Source organism: Eretmochelys imbricata, chromosome 3 (assembly GCF_965152235.1).
Source record: "Eretmochelys imbricata isolate rEreImb1 chromosome 3, rEreImb1.hap1, whole genome shotgun sequence".
Taxonomy (NCBI): domain Eukaryota; kingdom Metazoa; phylum Chordata; order Testudines; family Cheloniidae; genus Eretmochelys; species Eretmochelys imbricata.
In genome coordinates, this window is record NC_135574.1 from 95512897 (window position 1) to 95538521 (window position 25625).

The following is a 25625-nucleotide window of genomic DNA, read 5'->3' on the forward strand; positions in this document are numbered from 1 at the left end:
TGTTAACTCTGTTGTTTATGCACTTATAGATTTGTGATCAGTATGTCCCAGGGTTATTACTCTGATTCCTGCTTCCTTCACAAATTATGGTTCTTGTCTTTTAATAATCAATTGATATTCATTGTAGAATAAATTAAATCCTTATTTGACGAGCACGGTTTAAAGCGTGATCAATAGTCTTTAATGTGGATGGAAAGACATCCTGCATTTGGTTTTCTTTTTGTGATGGAAAACGTGGCCATTCAGACTGCTGAACAGCAGCTTCAGCTGAGCCATGCACTTCACATACGGTGCACCAATCTGCCTTGCCACCACAGCCATTGCTAGCCAATCACAGCAGCACTTTGATCAGAGCCACACTGGGCTGTTACACCTTGACCACCCACCATGAAGCGAGTGTAATATTGAGGCTGTCATTCCCAAGACTGTAACTGTCCTCAGAGCCTTCAAATGCACTGCAATTCATCAGAATGAAAATAAATAGCATCACGGGAAAGGAGTCAATCTTTGCAGGAAAGCTTCTCTCACCTCCTCTGAAACATTCTGTCTCTTGTTGTAGGTGTGATAGCATTGTTCTAATTTCATCCAATATGTCACTGTAAAGAACAGTGAATTACCTCTGCTTCTACAGCACCCTTTCCTTCCACATTGTTTTCATATTAGCCTGCAAAATCTTTGTGAGCTGGCAAACCAACACAGGACTTTTCCTCTTATCCTGCATTTCTTTTCCTCCGAATGCTGCATCTTTGGGAGTATAAGTACAGCTCTAAGAACCCATTGTTCACATTCAGATCTCCCAGCCTCACTGGCCATGTGGACACCAGTACATGAAGATGTTTTCATTCAGCCGAGGTACTCGCACGTATTGGTTTACCAAAGGTTTTTAGTGTTCTCTTATACCATCAAAATATTCCCCCCTATATAATCTGCACAAGCCTCAGTTATGCAGATTTTTTCCCTGGTCCCCTAAATGAATGCCTAGCATTCATAATCAACTGTTTCATCTCATCCAGGTCGATTTTAAATGCGAGGCATTCATTTGGTGGGCTGTGAGCAGTCTGTGGGTTTGTTAGATCTGTAGCATAAAGAACCAATTTTTCTTTTCCTAATCCTATAGCTGTCTAGAAAAGGTGACACACAGTAAGACATACCGATAAGAAAAGCTACAGCTGCCCAAGGCAGTCAGATACCAAAGCCAGATGATTAAACAATTCTGTAGAATTCCCAGAAGACAAGCTGGGGAAATGTCTAAATGCCTAATGCTATAAAACCTTCAGAGCAAAACATAAGAACGGCCATACTGGGGCAAACCAATGTTTCTTTTAGCCCAGTATCCTGTCTTCTGACAGTGGCCAGTGCCAGGTGCTTCAGAGGGAGTGAACAGATCAGGGCAATTTATCAAGTGGACTGTTGTCCAGTTCCAGCTTCTAGCAGTCAAAGGTTTAGGGACACTTAGAGCCCTAGTCAAGCAGGTGTTTACAGAAAAAGGTCAAGTGGAGTTAGTTTCTCAAAAGGAAAAAAAGAAAAAGCAGACATTGGTTTGCTAACTTAGGTAGTTCTCTGTTCAAGTGACACTAAGGCCTTGACCATAAAAAGCTCCCAGTATCTACCAAATGCAGCTCAGATAGGGAGCTGTTTCTGGCTCTTCAGTACTGTCGTTTATCTGATAGGGATTGCCATAGGTCAGCATATTCTGGCCATGCCCCCTCCTGCCAAGAAAAATCCCCACATATTCTCTTTATGCAGCAGAGACTGTGCAACAGGAGTAGAGTGGGACTCAGGATTGAGCCTGATAGTAGTAAAATACTCTTTGTTTGGGCTTACATTAGGTACAATGAACAATACCCAGTTTCGGTTCATACAGGTTGGCAGCCTCTAAATTTTACTTGTGGACTGGGGTTTGAAAGAACTTGAAAACAAAGTGAAACTCAGTCCAAACCACAGCATTTCCTAATGCTTCAAATTGAAACCATGTAACGGTACCAAACTGCACATGCTTGGAGTCAAAACCATAAACTCCCCACCCTCCCCCCCAATGCCTACACAGGTGGAAGATTTGTCTAAAATTTAGCACAGGTTTGCCCAAAGGTTTGCAAAATGTTCTGCAAACCTAGGTCAAATGAAGGGTTTGTAACAAGACTTCAAAACAAGTATCACCTGGTTTCTGCTGTTAACAAAGGTTTGCACAGCTCTTAAGTGACAGATATCAGTCCTTTGATTTTCTGTGTCCCTGCAATGTCTCCTCCAGGCATTGGGTAAGAAGGCTTGCCAGGGAAGAAGCTAAGGGAACAGTTGCCCTAAACAATATAGATGTGGAAGAGCCCAGCAGCATTTCAAATAAAAATGTTCTAGCTTGTTCTTGGTGCTGATCTTGAGATTTTTATGTAAGGAAGAAATTAGAAATACCAGCCAGCAAATAGACAGGCCTGCCCCAAGCAACTTCTAAATTACTGCTATAAAGAAGATAAGATGCACTGAACAAAACAAAATCTAAAAATTGAATGTAACTTAATAGTATCCTCTGTATTACCCAGTGAGTCCAGGTTTCTGTAGCTATCATTTAAGTTATATTGTTCCCATAAGGGGACAAAAGCAACCTCTAAGATTTTTTTTTAATTAAAAAGCAAACTGGATGCTTACTATGTAGGTTAAGACATAAGCTTTTCTCAAGTTTTTCAGTGCCATGCTTGGAAACTGGATGGCTCCAGTGACTGGGCCGCAAAACGGTAGATGAAATTCACTGTTGATAAATGCAAAGTAATGCACATTGAAAAACATAATCCCAACTATACATATAAAATGATGGGGCCTAAATTAGCTGTTGCCACTGAAGAAAGAGATCTTGGAGTCATTGTGGATAGTTCTCTGAAAACATCCACTCAATGTGCAGCGGCAGTCAAAATACCTAACAGAATGTTGGGAATCATTAGGAAAGGGATAGATAATAAGACAGAAAATATCAAATTGCCGCTCTACAAATCCATGGTACGCCCACATCTTGAATACTGCATGCAGATCTGGTCGCCCCCCTCAAAAAAGATATATTGGAACTGGAAAAGTACAGAAAAGGGCAACAAAAATAATTAGAGGTATGGAACAGCTTCCATATGAGGAGAGATTAATAAAACAAGACTTTTCAGCTTGGAAAAGAGACAACTAAGGGCAGATGTGATACAGGTCTATAAAATCACGACTGGTGTGGAGAAAGTAAATAAGGAAGTGTTATTTACTCCTTCTCATAACACAAGAACTAGGGGTCACCAAATGAAATTAATAGGCATCAGACTTCAAACAAACAAAAGGAAGTATTTCTTCACACAGCGCACAGTCAACCGGTGGAATTCTTTGCCAGAGGATGTTGTGAAGGCCAAGATTTTAACAGGATTTTTAAAAGAACTAGATAAATTCATAGAGAATAGGTCCATCAATGGCTATTAACCAGGATGGTCTGGATCAAAACCATGCTCTGAAGTGAACCTAGCCTCTGTTTGTCAGAATTTGGGAATGGGCAACATGGGATGGATCACTCGATGATTGCCTGCTCTGTTCATTCCCTCTGAAGCACCTGGCATTGGCCACTGTTGGAAGACAGGCTACTGGGCTAGGTAGACCATTACTCTGATACAGTATGGCTGTTTTTATGTTCTCCAGGAGTTTAACACAGCTTCTACAAGATCAGTTGTTCTGGCTATCAGTCAGGACCAAGAGACTTGATCACATCAACTACATATCTGCTTTATATAGCATAGCATTTGTTAATTCCACAGCCAAAGAGTTCAGTGTCGGTGCAAACTGCATTCTCCAGAAGGGTTTTGGCCCAGTATGTTAATATTTTTTAAATGCACCTGCCTACTGTTTCAATAAGGAGTAGTTAAACTTGTAAGCAGATGAGAACTCTCAAAAAATCAGGATAACAATTGTACATATAAACATAAATAAAGCTGCATCTCTGGAGAATAGTCTCTGTACTGTATTACTTCAATGTCGTCATAAACTCTGGCAGTGAGCTCCTGTCTACAATGCCATCACACTTCAGGCAACCAAAACATAATTTGGAAGGGTTAGTACATGGGGCAGCTTCAGAACCCCCATGACACTAATCTAATTCTACAGCTATTGATAGAAAGGTCTCTGTCTTCTTTGTTCTACTAAGTAATGGGTATGATTTTCTTGAGAAATCAATATACTGCAAGTTTTCTTGATAGTAATTTACCAACCCTCATCTTCAATTGGGTCATAATATTATATACATATTTTAAACTGCCAAAATCTATTTCAAAGAAACATTGACTCTTAACTGTATTGCGTTACATGGAATCTAGCCACACAGATCCCAGTAAAGTCAGTGGAAGATGCATATCTAAATGGCACGTGACTGAAAATTTAGGTGCAATGGTTCGACTTACATGGTTCTCATAAAAGCAATAAAATCCAGAATTAACACTGGCACTCTGGGCCTGATCCTACAGCATTGGGCCCAGCCTTCTGTCCCTAGCCCAGCCCCCCATTGTTTTCTCTTCAGAGATCTTCCACTTCTGAGTGATCCTTTCAAACCCCTGTGTGCTACAAAACTTAGGCTTGGCATGAGAAGTTAAAATACAAGCACAAGCACTTAGCTGCCTCTGTGGATGCTGCTCTGTTTTTCAGTCCAAAGACACAATGATTTCTGTTGGATTGACCTTTCTTCTGACAAAGAGCAGTTATGGAAGGAGATAAGAATTATTCACTTTCAGTGAGGACAGGACCTTGTGCTAGTCCCAGAATCCTTAAGTCATTTTCATATTTATAACGTTCTCTTCTTCAGCTCCGTGTGCAAAACTTACCCTCTTCTAATTTCGTTTTCCTTGGTGTCATTCTTTGGTTCAGCTAACTGGCTTAATAAAGATTCCTCTTTATAATTATCAATGTAGGTGCTATGGTCAAAAAAAATTGAACAGGAATGATGAGTTTTCCAAAAAAGCCTTTTCCCAAGCCTGCTGCCATTTGCAGTGAATGAAAACATTTTGTCTCAATCAAAGGGGTGGAGGAAAAATAACTAGACAGGATTTTGATCAATGTTGATTTAGATTTAGTGTGATCACAGCACTTGGCAACCTTGGCAACTCCAGAAGTGCACTCTGATCAAGCTCAGGATTAACTTATAGCCTCACAAACACCTTAAGAGTATACTTCTGGGTTGCAGTGGTAAATCATAGAATCATAGAATATCAGGGTTGGAAGGGACCTCAGGAGGTCATCTAGTCCAACCCCCTGCTCAAAGCAGGACCAATCCCCAAATAAATCATCCCAGCCAGGGCTTTGTCAAGCCTGACCTTAAAAACTTCTAAGGAAGGAGATTCCACCACCTCCCTAGGTATCACATTCCAGTGTTTCACCACCCTCCTAGTGAAAAAGTTTTTCCTAATATCCAACTTAAACCTCCCCCACTGCAACTTGAGACCATTACTCCTCGTTCTGTCATCTGCTACCACTGAGAACAGTCTAGATCCATCCTCTTTGGAACCCCGTTTCAGGTAGTTGAAAGCAGCTATCAAATCCCCTCTCATTCTTCTCTTCCGCAGACTAAACAATCCCAGTTCCCTCATCCTCTCCTCATGAGTCATGTGTTCCAGGCCCCTAATCATTTTTGTTGCCCTCCGCTTTTTCCAATTTTTCCACATCCTCCTTGTAGTGTGGGGCCCAAAACTGGACACAGTACTCCAGATGAGGCCTCACCAATGTCGAATAGAGGGGAACGATCACGTCCCTCGATCTGCTGGCATTGCCCCTACTTATACATCCCAAAATGCCATTGGCCTTATTGGCAATGCCATTGGCCTTATTGGCAAATAATTTGTCAGTTTTTCTTAGAGATTTTTTTTAACTTTGTGTAGACATGAGAGACGTGTACCCATCAAACAGAATATAAGCAGTCCTGAAGTAATCTTTGAAACCTTGTAGTTCCTCTTGGGGTTGTGTTGCAGGGTTGGGTTTTTCTTTGTTGGTTTAAGGTTTGGGGGAAGAGAAGTGGGTATTTTACTGCACTGGTTCAGACCATCATATTTCCATCTTTATCATATGAAAATAGCCTTCAATCACAAACTAACATTGGGATTGTGATGGGAGAAGAGTAGCTTTCAGAAACAGTAGTCTTTAATTATAGTCTGTTGTAGGCATATCTGTGAGAGTAGTAAAGAGCTTCAGAAAATCGAGTCTGTGATGGTATTCAGTGTCAAAGACAAGTATTTAGCCATCTATGTATTGTTACGAATTACACCTTGTAGGACACGCACACAAGTGCTACGAATTACACCTTGTAGGACACGCACACAAGTGCTACGAATTACACCTGGTAGGACACGCACACAAGTGCTACAAATTACACCTGGTAGGACACACACACAAGTGCTACGAATTACACCTGGTAGGACACGCACACCAGTGCTGCGAATTATACCTGATAGGTCACGCACAGTTCAAATCTAGGCTGAGGCACAGAAACAAAGTCCACAACTGCAGAGTTCCCAAAAGACACTAAGTTTATTACGCTCGAGCGTGGTGCCCCCCTGCTAGCCAGGAGGGGACCCTGAATGCCGATTATACAAAGGTTATATACCTTTTAGCAAAGCATGTTGCCCTCGTGCATCGGAAACCTTAGCCAATAAACAAACCCTTGTTTTATCTACCACCTATCCCTGCTTGGTGCATTCCTCGTGCTATACCAGTATGTTAATTACACAGCATGGTCCTAAAGCCATGCATCAGTAACTTTTATTATCAGGATGGGAGGCCTCACATCAAGGCCAAGAAACCGGGAGTTAAAGACTGACAGAAACCAGATACTGGGAGACAAGGCAGGCTGGAGACAAGGAGGAGGATTTTCACAGGGATTCAATATCTAAGGATTACTCCTCCTGATGTATGATGTGCTGGCATTTAAACAATGGTGGGCCCCAAACCAAAATGGAGTCACATGTGCTAACTTTTCCTTAACAGTATCTAAATTAGATTAATTATTGTCCCTCTCCTCTAGAGTCCCTAACCACAATGAATTAGAGAAGGGCATAAAGCCAAACCCTGGCTCAAACACTGGGTAAGTTCCAGTCAGTATGGGAGAGAGCCAAACATCTAACCAGGGGGAATTTGGGATCCAGAGCTGACCTTTGGTGCTTTGGACCCATTTCTTCTCATCTTTAACGGAAGTGTCTATAACGGAAGTAGCAGTGACCAGAATGCACTCACAGTAACAAGAGTTTCCATGGCAGCTTTCCTAGCTGTGAGGTGTTTCTCTAAGTTTGAGTCAAGGTCCTTCTCTCCACAACACCCAAGTGCTCATTCACTCTCTTCTCATAGCAAAATTTTCCCATCAGATGCTGAATTTGAAAAGTTCTATTTTATACAGGTTTTGATACCACACTCATCAGAGTAGCATCTGAACACCTTCCAGTAGTGCATTAAGTGACATGACTAACATCTGTCACATGTTTGTTCTCTGATACTCTCCCCAGCGGGGAGTGCGTGCAGTGAAATGTTTTGGAATTTATTTTGTTATATATATACACATTGTTATATCTTTATGGTAGAGACGGCAAGGTCAAAGAAGTGATCAAACATTAATGTCTGTGGACATGTCTCCTCCCATCCCCCTTCCCATCCCCCTCACTCTGACAATGGGGGAACAGCTGTGGAATACTGTGCAGGAGGACAAACGGGGACACCTCCGGCATGAGGTTTGGGGGCCGAACACAGGTTGGACTATTGAGACTAGATTGGGCTCCCTTCCTGAATGTTCTGGCGGGGGGTTCCCCAGCAAGGGGATTCAGGTGCCTACAGAGGATCTTGTTCTGGGCATCCAGCATGTGCCTGCCCAGAATTGGGGGTGGGGGGTTCACCACCTCAGCAGCAGCTGGGGTTGCAGCTGGAGGAGTAAAGGAGGAGGTGGTACTTGTTCCTGGACAAGAGTAGCTACAGTGGCGGGTGGGTCCTGAGAGCATTCCTCCACCAGCTGAACTAGGGCTGCATGAGTGCATGATCCCACTCTTGCTGCGTACATGCCCGTTGCCTGTGCTGTCTCTCCATTTGCAGAAGTGCCTCATGCTGCCTGAAAGCCCATGCCTGCCTTTACCTAAGAAAGTCAGATTGCTCCTGGCTCCTTCTCTCTGTGCCAAGAAGCAAATCTTCCAGGGTCCTTCATCTTCCTCTGCTATCTTTGCGGTGCCACTCCTGCCTTACCATTGAAATGGTTTCCCTGCCAGCATTGGAATGTCCTGCCAAATCGAAGACAAGGGTAGCATTTACCTATATGTACCTAAATCCCCCCACATAAGGCAACTCTGCTGTGAAAGGCCACAATCTTGATACTTTTTAGCATCCCAGGAATACAACTGTTATAGCCTCCTTCCTTCAAACTACTTTTGCAGCCCATGAGGAAGGAGCTGAGGATAAAAATGGTAAGATGCCTGCATTATTTATTAAACTCTTGTAGTGTTTACAGAGCATCAAGGAGACCAGTATGGGTCTGATTTGGTTCCTTCGGGGTAACGTTACCAGTCACCTTTTTCTTCTTTAAAGGCTGGCCATCACTTGGAGAACATAACTGTTTTGAAGGTACTGGAATGGAAAAGAGACGTGGCTTTCCAGTACTGTGAAGAACACCCAGGCACTTATGCCAGAGAGATGCTTCTGCTAATGGTGACCCTCTACATATTGCTGAGTGGAGGGTTTTGGTGAGCTACCAAGGTGTATCAAGAACATTCACTCTGCTGTTAAATCTAAAAAAAACAGCTTGAATTACTGCTACATCCAAATTTGCTGAATTTTGCCTACAGAACTGGGTGGCAATTCAAGAGAAAATTGACTGTATTCTATGCTAGCATGGAATAGGAACAGAGACCCACAGAAGACATTCACCAACCCCCTAATTCTCCCTGCATCGCCAGAACGTTCAGGCCCTGTGTCCAGCAAACAGCATTGAAAGGGACAGGGACACAAAGTGTGACTCCAGAAGTGTATGTTCTTCCCTGAACTTTTTGATTAACGCCACAAGCCAGGTGCCACTCCACTGCTAAGAAACATGGCATTGTGTTGGTGCAGCCACCGGAGTGGATGCTTCACCTGCTCCTGCTTCTCCTAGCTTCTGCCTAGTGGCTTAGCACAAGTAGAAGAGAGATATCGGAGATGGGGACAGTACAAAACATTTGAAACGGGCATCGGGCATCTGACTTTCTTTAGACAGCCAAATAGTTCCCTTTCCCTTCCTGGACTTAAGGGCATCCACACACAAGCTATCAACTACCCCCACCCACTTCTGAATGGCTGCCATTCGTAAGGGGAAGGAAAGATGGAGGAGGGGATGGACAGGGGTGGTGTTGGGTCTCTGCACAACAATAACTGTCATGAAACTATTATTTTCCCACACAGGCCCTTTAAAACCTGCCCTCTCCCTCTCACCTTCCCTCCCTCCTTTTCCACCTGTGTCACGCAACCTCAGGACTATTGATGTCAGTGCTGTCTGAGAAATGTGCAGATACAGGGACTCAGGGACTGCTTGTTAATAACTTCTTATAGCTTCTGCTAAATATTTCAGTGTCTCATGGGATTTCAATAAAATCATTGAATTACAGCTTTGTGTTGCTCTAGAACCATATCGGGGTGAGGGTGAGGGCAGTGATGAGCTGCCAAAATCTTAACAAGTGATTCCCTCCTCACCCCACGAGGGGGTCGTGGCCCACCCCCGACCCCTGGGGACTCCTGCCCCATCCACCCCTGTTCCCTGACTGCCCCCAGAACTGGGCAGGAGGGTCTTGTGGACCACCATAGTGGGTGCCCACCCTGTCCCTAAGAGCCAGTGGGCGAGGTGGGGAGACCCAGCGATGCTTACCTGGGGCAGCTCCCAGGAAGCATCCGGCAGGTCCCTCTGGCTCCTAGGGGCGGGGGAGCATAGCTGGGGGAGAGCAGGGGAAGCAGCCGCTCCACCCCTGATCCACATCAAAAGTGGCGCCTTAGGCACCGACTCTCTGGGTGCTCCGGGGCTGGAGCACCCACGGGGAAAATTTGGTGGGAGCAGCGCACCCACTGGCAGCTCCCCGCCCCGTGCCCAGCCCCAGCTCACCTCACCTCCGCTCCGCCTCCTCCCCTGAACGCACCGCCCTGCTCTGCTTCTCCGCCCCCCTCCCTCCCCCGGCTTCCTGCAAATCAGCTGTTCACGGGGGAAGCCGGGGAGGGCTGAGGAGCAGGCGGCGGCTTCCCGCTTAGGCCCAGGGAGGCAGAGTGAGCTGGGGAGGGGAGCGGTTCCCCTGCGCCCCCTCCCCCCCCCGGGTTACCTGCTGCGGCGCGGGCGGCTCTCCTCACATTTCTGCCTCGCCCCAGCTCCCCTCCACTCCGCCTCCACCTCCCTGGGCCTGAGCGCAAAGCCACCACCTGCTTCTCAGCCCTCCCAGGCTTCCCGCGCCAACAGCTGATTCGCAGGAAGCCGGGGGGGCGGAGAAGCGGGGCGGCACGTTCAGGGGAGGAGGCGGAGCGGAGGTGAGGTGAGGTGAGCTGGGGCTGGGCGCAGGGTGGGGCCGGGTGGGGAGCTGCCAGTGGGTGCTCTGCACCCATCAAATTTTCCCTGTGGGTGCTCCAGCCCCACAGCACCCACGGAGTCGGTGCCTAAGGCGCCACTTTTGGCCGGTTGTTAAATTTAGAAGCGCTAAACCGGTTCTAAAAGGGCTTCTAAATTTAACAACTGGTTCTAGCAAACCAGTGCGAACTGGCTCCAGCTCACCACTGAGTGAGGGCCAGGGTGAAGTATTTACCACCAAAGCAAGAAGGGATATTGCTGGTGATGGTTATGGGGTCCATTGTAAAACTTACCAGTGTCAGATTCTGATTCCTGCAGCAGCTCTAGGTCCTCAGGCTCCTTGAGCGGGCTTCCTCAGCCAGATCCGCCGGGTGGAAGTGCAAAATCACATGCTCCTCTTTCTCTGTGTCTCCTGGGACTTCCTCTGACATCCCTGCTGCCCCTTCATGCAGTCCCTCCGCGGCATCCCATCATTGCTACTACTGCTGGCAAGGGGGCAGGAGGCAGGGACCTTTATACTTTTGGGAAAAGGTCAGGCAGCAAAGGGATCTGTGCATTGTGGGAATAGCCCTCAAGGATTATCGATCCCCATGACCTGGTATGTGTGCCCCTTTCCCTCGTTCACACTGTACTGTCGAATGGGTACAGAGCTATGCGACATTGGCGGTGTGTAAATACCCACACCCTTCATGCAAGCTAGCTTTTGTGCACTAGACTGGCCTTCAGGAATGTGCTTCAAGGTTTCAGATGTGGACAATAGGGAGGTTATAGCACAACAATGCACATGCAACAGTGTACAGTCAGAAGTGTAGACTCGTCCTTGGATATATTGGGCCCTGACCATTTAGCACCTTGAAGATATGAACCAAGACCTTGAATTTGACTCCTTATTCTATGGGAAATCAGTGTAGAGAGCACGGGACAGGTTTGACACTGATGTTCACGATAACTTGTACTGCTGAGGAGATATGCTGTGGCATTCTGTACTAGTTCGAGTTTCCTAACGGGTGGTGGCTTCATGCCCAGGTATACTGCATTGGTAACTCTTCACTTGTTTAGAGACACCATGCAATAACCGTGTGAAAACAACTAAGGGCTATTTTGCTAAATAATATTTATTCAGTGCAGTTCATCTGTGCTCTGTGAACCATCAGTGCCTCAGCTTTCCATGGATACCCTTTCTTGTTTGACAGAATGCATCTCCTTTTGAAAACAGCAGTGGAATGTCCATCGCTGTATCTGAACCAATACGTTATTGTGGAAAAATAGCTGTGAAGTTAAAATTAAAACAAAGGTTGCTATACGTGCATCAAGAAAGAACTGGAGAAGCGTGAGAGAAAGAGAGGTTTCTTTTATGAATCCTAAAAAGAAAAGGAGTACTTGTGGCACCTTAGAGACTAACCAATTTATTTGAGCATAAGCTTTTGTGAGCTACAGCTCACTTCATCGGATGCAGACTAACACGGCTGTTACTCTGAAACCTGTTTTTATGAATCCTGATTATCTCGCGGGAAACAAACTTCCATTTGTGTTCAGAGCACAACAATTTCTAGCTTAAAGGCACTGTTTTAATCAGCAAGCACATTTGATGAAATGCTGTAGGATTTACGTATATATTAAAGAAGTTCCCCAGATATTTAAGAGATGCAACTGGATGCAATTAAAAGATCAGTAGCAAGCACAGTTTTTGATACAGTTTGTTTGCTTCACTTGGTAAGAGAAGTTTAGTTAATAACGTGAACTTGTTGCATTTTAGCAAGAAGTGAAATACCAGAGTATTATCAGAATGTCTTTACCACTGTTACTGCCTATCAGAGATGCAACTATTAGGCTAACTTGGATCTCATGATCTGTAAAAAGAGAACAGAGAAACTATTAAGCTGAGGCTCACATTCAAGAGTGGAATCATTTATGAATGTTTCTGGGCCTAATTCTTTGCTGAATTATACCCCATGTAACATCGTTGAAGTCAATGGGTTGCACAGGATTATGTCAGTGGAGTAATTTAGTCCTCTATCTTTAAGCCAAGATACCAAAGGAAATAGTGAACCAATAAAGTAGAGATGAAATGCTGCTGTTAACAGAAGATGCCGCTGTTCTTGGTACAATAGGTTCTTTGTGTCCAACAGCGAATTTTCATGCCTCCCTGGTGTCAAATCCTCCCAGCAGAGCTATAGGTCAGATATGAAATAAATGACTGAAATGATCATTTAGCTCTGTTGTAACATAGAAATATAACCTCTATTGATTTTTTGTGCTCCCAATAGAGATTTAACTATCCCCCACACACTATCTGCATTGGTTGCAAGTGATCTCCAAACAGAGACTGGATCCGGCCAAAAAAAAGTTTTTTTGTTATCATTTGAATGTTTTTTAAGTTTTCTGCATCACAGATCTAGACTCTAGTATCTCAAAACTGACAATGATGTTATGCAAAAGGGTTAGACCAAAAGATCACTTTTCAGCACAAAAAAATTAAAAAACCTAGACTCAGTTGACTGCCTACCATCTTTATGTGGACCTTAGTGATGAGCTAGAAGAGGTGTTAACACTATGTAAAGGAAAACTTCTCAGATATCAGATGTGATGGACTTCCTTGAAAAGCACATAAGATGCTGCAAAGAGCTTTCACGTGGAATCTAACTTCCCAGAGACAGCTAACTAGACTTGAACCAATAGAAGTACCAATTACATTATATTTGGTCTATGGTATGTGTGATGTCTAACATTTTTGGAAAATATTATCTGGGGTAATCCACTGGTGACCCTGGTCTTGCAGCACATATATATGTATATGTTCTTTGAATGATATTGTTTCCATTTAAGATTATATTCTATACACATTCTTACAAGGGGGGATGTAAGGAACAAAATCTGTGTTTGCCAACTGCTGTAAGAGACACCGACATAAACACATCCATAAATCTATCCTCAGATGTAGGACTAGCTATTTCTTCATAGAAACCCATTCCACAGCCACAACTACAGGACTCATTTGCAAGTGGCAGATGAAGGAATACTCAAGTGAGATCAACTCTCAAGCTCATTGGACTAGATCCTAGACCTGACTGAAGTTTTTTCACTGAAAAGTTTTTTTTGGTCTGTTTCTTTGTTTCATTGTTATCCCCTCCCACATGGGGTTTCATTCAAAAATAGCATTTCTGCCAACAAAATATTCAAAACAGTTGCCAAAAAACAAAAATATTCAGTTTTTGTTCTTCAGTTGGTTAACAAAAATACACATTGGTATGGGAAATTTTTGACTAAAGCCATTTTGCTTTCATTTTTCTTGGAATATTTTGCAGGCGAATCTCCTGACTAGTTCTAATAGAGTCACAGAAAATAAGAGAAATCCACTCACTAAAGGACATAGAGAACTATAATAAAGAATTGGCAATGCCTCAGCAAAGAGTCTAGGAAGTTTTTGGTTTTTAAACCAATTTTTGTATTGGCTTGATATCTAATACTATTACATTTTGTTTCAGCTGGCAGGGTTCATCTATGCCTGTTATGTTGTGAAATGTATTACTGAAGAAGAGGACAGCTGTAAGTACTAAAGCTCTATTAATACTAGATGAATTCTTTGTGATATTCTTAACTCTGCTGACACTCTCTAACTGAGCTTCATCCTAAATACTTTGTTATAGGGTCATCAGGAGCATGTCTTCTGTCCCATATACTTGATCTATTAGTAAATATCTAGCAAATCAAGGAAGTGAATAAATTCAACTTTTAAAAAAATTCTTTAGTATTCTGAAAGCATGACTTACCGCCTTTTTTTTTCAAATCCCCTTACCTCATCCCCCCCGAATTTGTAAACAACACTTTTTTTAAGACTGTTATTAACTATCGTGATAATAATTGGCTACTGCTGGGGGTACATCTCTTCTGTGTTGACTGCAAGAGATTGTAACAGCACTTCTGGCAAGAACTGGCTTTAGATCATTGCAGGAATTTCATTTAAGAGAGGTGAAGCAGTGTTCCTGTTAGGTCCTGCTGCTCCAGTGTACAATTAAAAGTAGTGGAAATGTTTACAAAATACCTTTAGGTTTCTCTTACTTACTTGTGTCAATAAAAACCTGTTGAGGAGCATTTACTGTGAATAGAAGCTATGGATCCAAGTAATCTCATTTATTGTTTATTTTAACTTTGATTTTGTTTTAAAAAGAGGCACGGTAGTATTTCAGTGCAGTTTGGGATTGAAATGCTTCAGAAACAAATATCCGGACCGCATGTAACTTTGATAAAATATACATGAATCCTAGAGACAGAGTTTTCCAACAGGAAGCTTACAGGCTTTTATTTGATTGAGAGCGATGATAAACCTGGTGGGGTTTCCTTTGTATATTTTGCTGTGCAGAAGATAGCTGGAACCCTCTAATCTATTGCTTTTGCAGTGCCACTGTGAGCCATCATGGAGATTCAGCTTGTAAGTAAACCTCATTTCCAAGGCCCTAGGGAAGAGATTCATTTCAGCCTTCTCTTGTTTTTGAGGCGGTCAGAGTGGAATATTAATAAAAAGGGCTCTGAGCATGTTTGGTGTGACGGCCTACACCATGAATGTAGTGCCACTTCATGAAACGATGTAGGCATAAGCTCTTTGTCCAGTTGTCTAATTTGATGAGTTGGATAGCAACAGAGCTAGAGGAGAATTAGACCACCCCAAAATGGAATCATATTTAAAACAATTCTGCCTTCTCTTCTAAGAGATTACATTCATTTTCAGTTTTCTGTAATGCTACTGGGCCAAATCGAAGTAAAAACTGAGTAAAGACATCAAGATTTGGCTCACTGAACAGGTGAAGAATTAAATTAAAAACTCAAATGATTTCTCCTGTGGTTTGTAAAATGGTATTTCCTTCTCAAATCTTGTAGAGCTAATATTATACAATTTTTCATTTACTGGGTGAGAGCTACCCAGAGGAAAAGATTTTCATGCTTTTCAGAAGATTTTCTTGTAGATTTCTTGCCTATTTTGGTTCTCTTATAACTTTGCTAGTGTACTATATGCCATCAGTGTGGTCCTCCAAGTAGATGCAGCAGCTTTGCACCACACCAGCAGTGGAATCTGGCTAAAGAGTCATCTTATCCAGTTCTGAGAGCATCATCACAGTTCAGGGATGGCCTCAGATATGTAAAGCCAGCATAGAGGCTTCTCTGCCACCATTCCAGCTGGGGCCAGTTTATGAAGCGAGACTGGAGAAATGGGAGTGTGGCTGAGATGCCCCTAGACTACAGTGATCCCCAGCTGTGGTTCTGGTCTTTTTTCATTCTATTAACAGACATCATAAAGCAAAGCAACTTGAGGAAAGTTCTCCCTTATACTATGGGACCAGTCCTACATACTATAGCCCTTGTTTACAAGACGCTGTTTGGCTGAATATTCGGACAAGTCTGTTGGGTGTGTCCTTTGCCAGTTGGTATAAAAGGGATCTTAGGGTCATAGCAACATGAAAGCCAAGTGATCAAGCTTATGATGGGCGCCTGATTTACTTAACCTGGAGCTTTTGGCCTAACTCTCAGGTTTTTTCAAGTCTTCTGAGGCCCTCACAGTTATGTCCATAATCTCAGGATTTTGGTTGGCCCCTGCCATCAGTGCCATGAGCATGAAAGTGGTGCCAGATAAAAGCAGAGAAAGAATAGAAAGATGAATCTTGCAAGAACAAGATACAAAAAAAAGAACAGGTCTGGACTCCTTGAGCCCCACAATTGTCAAAATTCACTTAAAATGGGGAGAGATTATGTTTCTAATTTAAAACAACGGTAACAACAACAACAACAAAAAAACATAAAGCCTTTTTTTTTTGGTTCAAATGGAGGAAGGAAATTATAGGGGGAAAGTGGAGCGTGAGGTGGGCATAGTAGCCAAAAGGAAAAGTCCTGACTTTTAACTTGCCTAATGCAGGCCAGTATAATGGGCACACTTCTTGTTAATTCCATGTTCTTTTTTATTTGTGGTGTGATGGGAACTGAGGCTGTGGTGAGGCGAAATGTTAGGAGGGGCTGAGAAAATGGGAAAAAGGAAGGAAGGGAAGGAGAAATTGCAGGGAGAAACATCCAGGGCAGGAGGAGTAAGGCTGGCAGCAGGGAGACAGCAGGAGAGTAGGGTGGAAGGCGATGGGGGATAAACAACCAATCAGCAGACAGAAAAGAATGGCCAGCATTCTAATAGTACTAAACACCCTGCTGTCATCTCCAATGTCCCAGGGCTGTGAAGGTGCCTCACCCTCTGCCTTGCTAATGCTACTCTTGGCTGTGGCTGAATAAGCCCCTGTTGCTTCTGTGGGACCTGCTCTGCCTCCTGTTCCATGTCCCCAAGTAGGGAGGGAGACTTGACACTTTGCAGCCTGGTGCTTCTGAGAGGGATTCTCCTGGAGGTCTAGATCTGGGAAGAGGGGAGGGCCTGAGTCCCGCACCTGGGCCTCCCATTTCTCCTCTCCATCATTTGCCCTGTTGCCATTGGTATGACTCAGTGATTGTCATTCTAACTTCATTAGCATTATTAGTGCAGCAATTAAAAAAATAAACCATGAAAGTGTTGACAGCTATCATTGCTTGGCAGCATTCAACAGCTGTAAACTTAACAGAGCTTCTCATTTTTTCCTGAAATCTTATTAGAGCTACATTTTTAAAAGACTACGAACTATTTTAATACTTTGAAATGTACAGTTAATGTGCTTTTGTCTCACTAGCAGTTTGACTCCCTGCTATAAGCTGTTAGCTGCCTTTTGTAAAGAAAATTCAACATATTTTCAAATATGGTATTAAATATTCAGATACTTAGTGAAAAAAACAGAAATGTCATCAATAAAACAACATCCTCCTGGGATTTTTATACTGCAGGAAATTAAACAAGGAACCTGGCTGCTTAACTGGAATGCACCCGCACCAACTTTCAACAGACTCAACCTCTCCTCTGCTGGTGGATGAGGAGTGGTAAGAGGGTCAGTGGAGCCCAAAGGTGGGCCGCACTGACTAGGGAGGAGGTGCAGCTGAGATGGCAGGGGGATGTTCCAATGCAGTGCATCCCCACATAGCACCAGCCATCACCGGGGCACCTATGCAGCCGCAGCTACAACCTGAAGCTGACCTCTCCCTTTGTAACACACCCTCAAAGAAGGCAGCGGTAGAACTATTACCTGTCCAGGGTGAATAGTCCTGGAGCACAGGCAGGTCTGCTTTGCACCACCTGGGACTAGCAGGGGTGAATCTAAAATATGGCAACTGTGACGTCTCACCTTACGGTGCCACATCACTGCCTGTTAAGAACTTGTTCCCTCTTTTGTTGTTTCAAGGTGAAATGCAAGGCAAAAATGACAGCTTTCCATGCTGAATATCCATCAAGCCAGGCGTTTAGGGATATTTGGCACAGAAATAAGTTCTAAGTAACCTTTTGAAATTTCTTTACTCCCCTCTGTGAAAACCTCTTGGTACTTCCTGATTCACTGATGATATCCCAGAATACAATGTCACAGATACTACAACCCCCATAAATCAATGATATTTGTAATGTTAAAGAATGAGGTGCTCTGGGATACCAACCATGAACTGATAAGTATCATGATGATTTCACATAGGTGGGAAAAGAGAATTTTATTTGGTTAGTTTTAAGAGATGTGATCTTCTGGCTAACGCTCAGGATTGGGAGCTGGCACGCCCGTGTTCTATTTTTGGCTCTGACATAGACTTCTTTGTGACCTTGGGCAAGTTATTTAAATTGTCCATACCCGTTTCCAATATTTAAATTAGGGATAATAATAATATAAGTGCTTGGGGTGCTAGGCAACATCATAAAAACAGTTTCTCATTCATTAATAAAAAGAACACCCCAAGATAATTACAGACCAGGTGAGTAAAGACAAAACAATAATAATACTAGCATACTTCTCAGGTGTGTTGGCAGGCCTTCATAACTTTGAGCTCTTTGGATGAAATGGCCTATAGAAGTCCAAGGTGTTATTGCATATTCTTTTATTTCTGTGCCGAATGCCTCCCACAGTATGATTAGTGAGGCATTACTGAGAATTAGTACTGTGCCTAAGTCGCTGCTTAAAAAGCTCTAAAAGTACAGTACAAACACAAAGAATCAGAAACATGTAATAAATGTTAAAATGCAAATCTGTCTCTGTTCCTCCCTGCCTCTCTCTCTCTGATGTTTGTGAATTGGGAGTTTTGAGGCTAGAAGGATAGGAAAAGTCTCCACTGGAACTGTGCCCTCTCCAATTGGACCATTTATCTCAGTATTCATGTTTGTGTTTATATATTTTGCCTCAGGGAGCCATTTTTCAGGGCAGAGAAATACAAAAGAAATCTGCCACCTAAGGACTGAAATATCCTGGAAAGCCTGACTCTTCCATTATTTTGGCCCCATGAATGGCTCTTTGAGGCATTAGAAAAGCTCTCAAAAACCAGTCATAAATACAACTATAAACCAGTGCTTGACACACAAAGATGAGAACCCCCATACATGCATGCACCTGTTCTCCCACCTGTTCAACAAGCTGTTTGTGCCTTGTATGAGCAGACTAAGGCTGAGAGGCTAAAGATCTGTTTTGAAATTTGTCAAAGTGCTTTGGCCCAACTGTACCCCCAAATTTACAGCCACTGACTGGCTAGAAGCTTTTCTGGGTACTTGTTTCCTTTAGTGCTGTGACTGCTACATAAAGCAAGCGAAGCCAAAGAGAGAGAGGGGGAAAGCAATGGGATGTTTTCCAGCTGTCAGGATGCTAACACACAGAATGGAGCTTCTGAAATCCCATGACACTGTCTGACACATTTCATCCTAAAACAAGCTGGCTTGGGACACCAAACTACCATCACGAGCAATGAGCATATAGGAAATGTACTGAGAAGTCTTTTCAGCATCAGCCTTTTGAAAGTAACAATAGCCGCTTCCCACTTCATTGCTTTCAGTTGTGTTCTATCCTTAGAAGTGGCCTTGAATAAAAACAGAGAGGGTTGGCTTTTACCGTTTCATTCCCCCAGCAGCGAGAAGTAAACACTCTGAATCCCACAAGGTTTGGCCACTTGTTCTAAAGTACACACTGGAAACATCTAGGAAGCAGCCGTAACTGCCGGAGGGGGAGTATTTAAATAGCAGATAGAAAAACAAAAACTCGTTGTGTTTGACATGTAAATTGAACTACACTATCCAGGTGTTCACAGGACCTACACAGACATTACGCAGCCTTAGCTATGATCAGCTGGCACTGTGTTGCAGAGAGAGAAACAAAGTGAAAGCTCAGAGGAGGGGCAAGTTTGTTTAAATAATAGCGAGTAATTAGGCTGAAGACAAAATCAGCGATGGCATTTTATAATTACAATTAATTTAGAGGTTAATTTCCTTTGGTGCTAAAATCTTATTTAAAACATTTACCAGGAAAGGAAATTAGGATGTTACTATCAAGATGCACAGAGTGCTTCTGGGAATCCATGCCTATTATCACTAGAAAATTAGGTGAGGTTCAAAGTGGGAATTTCAATTCATTTGAGTGTATAATAGATGGTGGTCAGGACCTTGAGTCAGACGGGTTGGTTAGGGTAGACTGTAAGATTTGCATTTTCTTTGTTTTCGGGATTAATTGCAAATGCTTCCAACAAAAGGGCTGGGTTTATACGTGAACAAGCCTGACATGAAAGGAAAATTGGCTATGGATTGCTGCCTTCATAACTAATGAAGTTGATGTTAAAGGAGTCCCTAAGAGACTGGGATGTGGTATGAAACAAAATATATAAATAAATAAAATCATTGGGGGGGGGGGCAGGACATGGTGCTGTCTCTGGCTTCATAGATGTTAATTTCCCTCCTTCCAATTTCACTTTCTTGCCTGCCCCTCTCCCCACATCCCTCACTGCTTCCTATGGGGATTATCAAGCTCGAGTTTCAAAAATATCTAAAGAACATAACATTAGTGCTTGAAGGAAGTGACATTTCCATTTTGGTGGCTCATCACGATGGAATACTGTTTAATAAAATCAATGCATCATAGTAGCCAAGGGATGTATCTGCCTTACATTATTGTATTTTTTTCATTCATCATCCATTGCTGAATCTTATTAAATGAAAAGTGTTTTTAAATAAGGCTGCTTAAAATATTATATTGATTCCACTAGTATAAAAAGCCACCTTAGAAGCAAATTGCACTAGAAAAGATGCAGGAAGCACACAAAATTAATCTCCTTTCTATAAAAAGAGATGAATTTTACACCCAAACCCTTTCAAAAATCTTACTCTGCTACTCACAGAGTAATTGTCCTTGGAGGAGAAACTCAAGACAGGAGATCAAGATAATAATGCCCTTCACAATTTTATCAAGTCTGTAACAGAAATGGGTTAGTAACAAAGAAGTTTTGCAGTTCCGACTAGAAGTTATGGGTGGTTTTGAGAGACACTCAGGTTATAACTATGCATCATATACAGATTTACATCATACTGGATGCTATACAGTATTTCTCTAACAGCAGATACTTTGACGTCTAGTCTTAATTCAAACTGCTGTGTTTAAAGAGACTTTGAGTTGTGCCTTCATTGACTGGACTACCTACTGAGAATGCGCATATATGATTAACTGAATGCAATGTATAGTTTGTCACAACTGCTCCAAACAAGTTCAGCTGAAAAGCATTGTCACTCATTTGTCTGGCACTCTTTAAAGCAGGTTTGATATGAACAGCTAAGCTCCAAAATCCCTTGTTTGGGGGCCCAAAGCTATTGAGCTGTACCTTTCAAGGTGTGTCTGCTCATTGCACTGTCTGGCATTCTCGTATTCCATCCAATTTTGTGTTTTCCCCATTGTAGGAGTCAAACTGGATTTTTTGTAGTGTCCTGGGTGTTCCTAGACCCTATCTGACACATATCTTTGTGCTACATTTTCTCTAGTCCATTAGTATGTCACCCCCTAAAGGTTTCCTCATTTCTTATTACTTTTGCCTGTTCCTTTTAAATTTTTGGATGGCTCTTCATTAATCTTGCCTTGTTAGTCTTCACACATTCAGGACCCAGTTCTCCTCTTTGTTACACTTATTAATTCTTATTATACTTACTTATTTGTATAGTATCATTTCTCATTTGCTACTGAGATGTCAGTTCCTGCTTCCGATTGTCCCATGATGCCTGCCTCCATCTTCCACCTTTCTCCCTGCTGCCTCTCACACTTGAGAGGAGCTCCCCATAAACATCCACAAAACTAACTTGTTATCCTCCTCGTAAACCTTCCTTAAAATTCTCCTCTGCAGTTAGGCCTACAAAAAACTTGACATCCGTTACGCTCTTGATGTGCAGAGACCACAGCCCATCATGCTGACCAATATTGTTTCTGTGTACTCTCCCATGTGGCTTTATCCATCTCTTGTCTTATATTTAGATTGTAAAATTTTTGGGGCAGGGACTGTCTTTTTTTGTTCCATGTTTATACAGCGCCTAGCACAATGGAGCCCTGGGCCAGGATTGGGGCTCCTAGGTGCTACAATAATATAAATAATAAATAATAATTGTGGTAGCATGGCCCCAGTCTGCTTTTCCTGATCACTAGCTTAGCTCTTGTGATGAGATGGTCTATAGCAAATTCCTCCTAAGAACTCCTTTTATTAATATTTAACTTGCATTACCTCTAGATGGCACTGGGCAAAACCTATGGAATCCTTAGCTAATTTAGAAATATTTTATCAATTTAAAAATATCTCAAGGACGTTTTGGAAATGTTCGCATGCACAAAAATTGGAGAGCAAATGGAAACTGTTCTGGGAGGCCCAGGCCTATCTGAAATATACTTAAAAGGAAAACATAAAATATATTTTTTAAATTATTTTAGCGGGAGTGGGAACATTTAACAGAATGGAGGAAGGAGCTTGCTTAGGATGTGCGGACACAAAATTCTGACAATCTGGTTTTGCTGATTTTAGCTTATACCAGATGGAGTGATGGAAGAGCTGGCCAGGGATCAGCAGGGCTCAGAGAGGGCCCTGCAGGGAATTATCTCAAGAACAAATTATGTGGTATAAGGATCTGCTGGAAAACCTGGAAAATCATGAGCTACCAGAAGGGACTGCCAAAGAGAACAGTTTCCATTGCTGTGAAAGGGAATGGAATTGCAATGATGAGAGCACATCAAAACCAAAGCAGAGAAATATGGCTAGAGGATTTCCTTCTGCTAACCCTTTGGAACTCTTATGTAGTTTCAGTCTTTTGCTATGTCTCACTGGTAATGGCACAGCTTCACAAACTGGCAGATACGTTCTTTGTCCCTGCCACTTTTCTGCTATCCACTTCTGTGGGTCTTAATTGCTATATCCACAAGACAAAGCCTATGGCATTTGATTATCATTGTAAACAAACTTTATTGAAGATTTGTATTAGAGCAAACCTCTGCCTATCTGCTGAACAGTGTGTAACTGTACAGCAGATAGGCATGCTTACATTATACAAAGGGTAAGGCTAGGGTAGATTTGGCAGGCGGTGAGTATCATGCCATCACAAGACAGCTTAGCAGGAGGCCAGACGGCAATCGTAGCCTGTAAGAGCATGAGGCTCTTCCTCCTAGCTTATAGATTTTCTTTATTTTTTTTAAGGCAGACTTCTGGTTTTCTGCTTTAATTTCAAATTTAATAAAATTAGCCCTAATTTCACGCCCTTAATCATTTCTAAATTGTGTCAAGATTTGTAAAATTCACTGTTTTTGCACAGCTCTCGACTACATCCGGCATTTTGTTCTAGTCTGGATAGGTTTTTATACCACCCTCATCACCATGGTATCTGAGAGCCTTCCCATAGTGCACTGAGTAACAGGACTGACATTTGTCATGTGTGGTCCATTCTCTTGCAGCGTCTCTCCAGGGGGAGAATTGTGTGTACAGTGGAGTATTTTGTTTTCATAAGAATAATTGTTTTTAACTTGTATGGCTATTTCCCAGCCCACTCTTCCCCTCTCCTCCTCTCAAGAGTCTGTATCCTTTCATATTTAATCTGTACTGATGTTTACATCCCGACTAAATTTTGATGACTGCCATAATGTCAGTGTTATTTCTATCGGCGCATGCCCCTAACTGTGCTTGTTAAACTTGTTGGGTCAGATCCTAAGCTGGTATACGTTGCCATAGCTCTGCTGAAGCCATTTGTATTTGCTGGAGGGGGATGTCCGATTACCTGATTTTTCTTTTAATATTCTTCCCTATTTTCTGCATGAGCATCACTTTGCTATATTATACCACGTTATTTCCTGCCTACTTATCTATCTGCTTATTTCTTTGTTCCTCCCTGCTGATCTTGCTAGAAACTCCCCACTCTTTTACATAAACAGGTCCCCTTCTGTTCAGGTATACACATCCTAGCTTAATAGGCTCTTTGCACACCAACAAATGTCCAACAACTGAAGTTGAATACCGAATTCAGACATACAATCCCATCCTACAGACTAAGACAAATTCAAAGCTCCTATTGACTTCAATGGGAGTTTTGACTATGTGCCAGGTCCTTAGTGGGTGTATTAATAGAAAATATGTCCATTATTTTGAACCATAACCAATTTTAATTACATGACTTCCCCAGTTATGTCCTAAAAAGAGTTTATGGTGCTTTTGTAAACCTGACCTTATAACCAAGGAGCCAGTTAGTATCAGCAAGGCAAGAAAGAGATTCAGACTCACAAAATGGAAGTGAGCTATTCATTGTTAAATGTTCCATTACCAGATTTCAGGCAAGCCTCTCAGTATATCTCATCTGTTGATATGGTATGTGAGTAGGATTGTATGTGTGTGTGTTTATGAAGGCAAAACATGATTAAAGACCTGAGTTTGGTAATGATGATATACAAGATAAAAGTAAAATATAGTAGGCAAAAATGTGTTTGATGGATAAGGTTAGGAATTGAAAATCTGTAATGATTCAGCTAATGAGGCTTATTTTATTCATCTCATGTTACTGCTGCCAGGAGTGTATCCGTGGTATGACACTTTTAGTGACCTTTCAGGCACAGCCAGGATAAAACGCCCAGCAGAAAGGGCAGCATTTTGCATACTTTGAGGAACTAACTCAAAATCCACAGGGAGCTTTTAGCATCGTCTAGGCACCACAGGCTCTGCAGCGCTAACTGAGAGGCTGCCACGATGAAGAAAATGTGCTGCAAAGAAATTACAGACATTCTCTGCATCAAAGTTAATCCCCTGTTACCCACCCTTCCTAGTTCACTTGCAGCACTGTTGTTATATGTAAGGAGCCATTGTATCCCTTTAACAAGGTCACAATCATATTCTCTCCCCTACCGTCATCTGGATATATAAGTGGGGAGCCTGTACTGTCTGCTTAAAACAGAGCTGTCTCCATAGGCCCATCTTGTTTATATCACATTGTAATCTGGCCTGTTTACATACTGAGTTTCCTTTGTGCAACCGGGCAAAAGACAGGGACACACAGCCATGCAGAGATAATAGGCACATATTTTTTTTCCTGAGCCCACACAAACTCCTTTTATTGCTGGGAATTTATTTCGGAACATTTTGGTTTAGCTTTCTGGGAAAGGACCTAGAAACTCCCTCAGGATATTTCTTCTTGTGTCTTCAAAACAGAGCATCCCTACCTGTGACATTAGAGTCATTTTGTCATTTCTTACAGGGTACAAGTTTATGTTACACCATACCTCTGAAAACACACACACACTATATAGGGGGACAGGTCCCCCCAGCTGACTTAAATTGGCATAGATCTGTTGAAGCTAGTGGAGCTATGCTGATTTATACCAGTGGACAATCTAGCCCAGACAGCTTGTTTTCTGAATTCCGTGTTCAGAAGGTCAAGGCCGAACAAAAGAACATTTATACAAAAAGCAATTCACTACAAGACATACCAGCAAAGGCCTGTGTCACCCTTATCTTTGAATGTATTTGTATTTGAATAAGAGCTCATTCATGTCCTCCTTAAATCTCAATCCTGTGTTTATTACATGTGTGTCTTCCCATGGAAATAATTGTGATGTCACAAAGGGAGGAGGAATATATTCACTGTGCAAGGGCTGCATCTAGGAACCTCATTTGTAGTGTACCGAGTTAATGGCTGCAGTATACGGAACTGATGTAAGGGAAGTGCAGATGTGTG

General features: G+C 42.5%; 1 protein-coding gene across 1 annotated transcript in view; it reads left to right on the forward strand.

The window, feature by feature from the left end:
- Nucleotides 1-25625, forward strand: part of NKAIN2 (sodium/potassium transporting ATPase interacting 2) — a 100776-nt gene that overhangs the window by 71455 nt on the left and 3696 nt on the right. The window contains exon 2 of the mRNA XM_077811727.1: nucleotides 14026-14086. Within this exon, the coding sequence (XP_077667853.1) occupies nucleotides 14026-14086 (61 nt within the window). The remainder of the gene's footprint in view (nucleotides 1-14025; nucleotides 14087-25625) is intronic.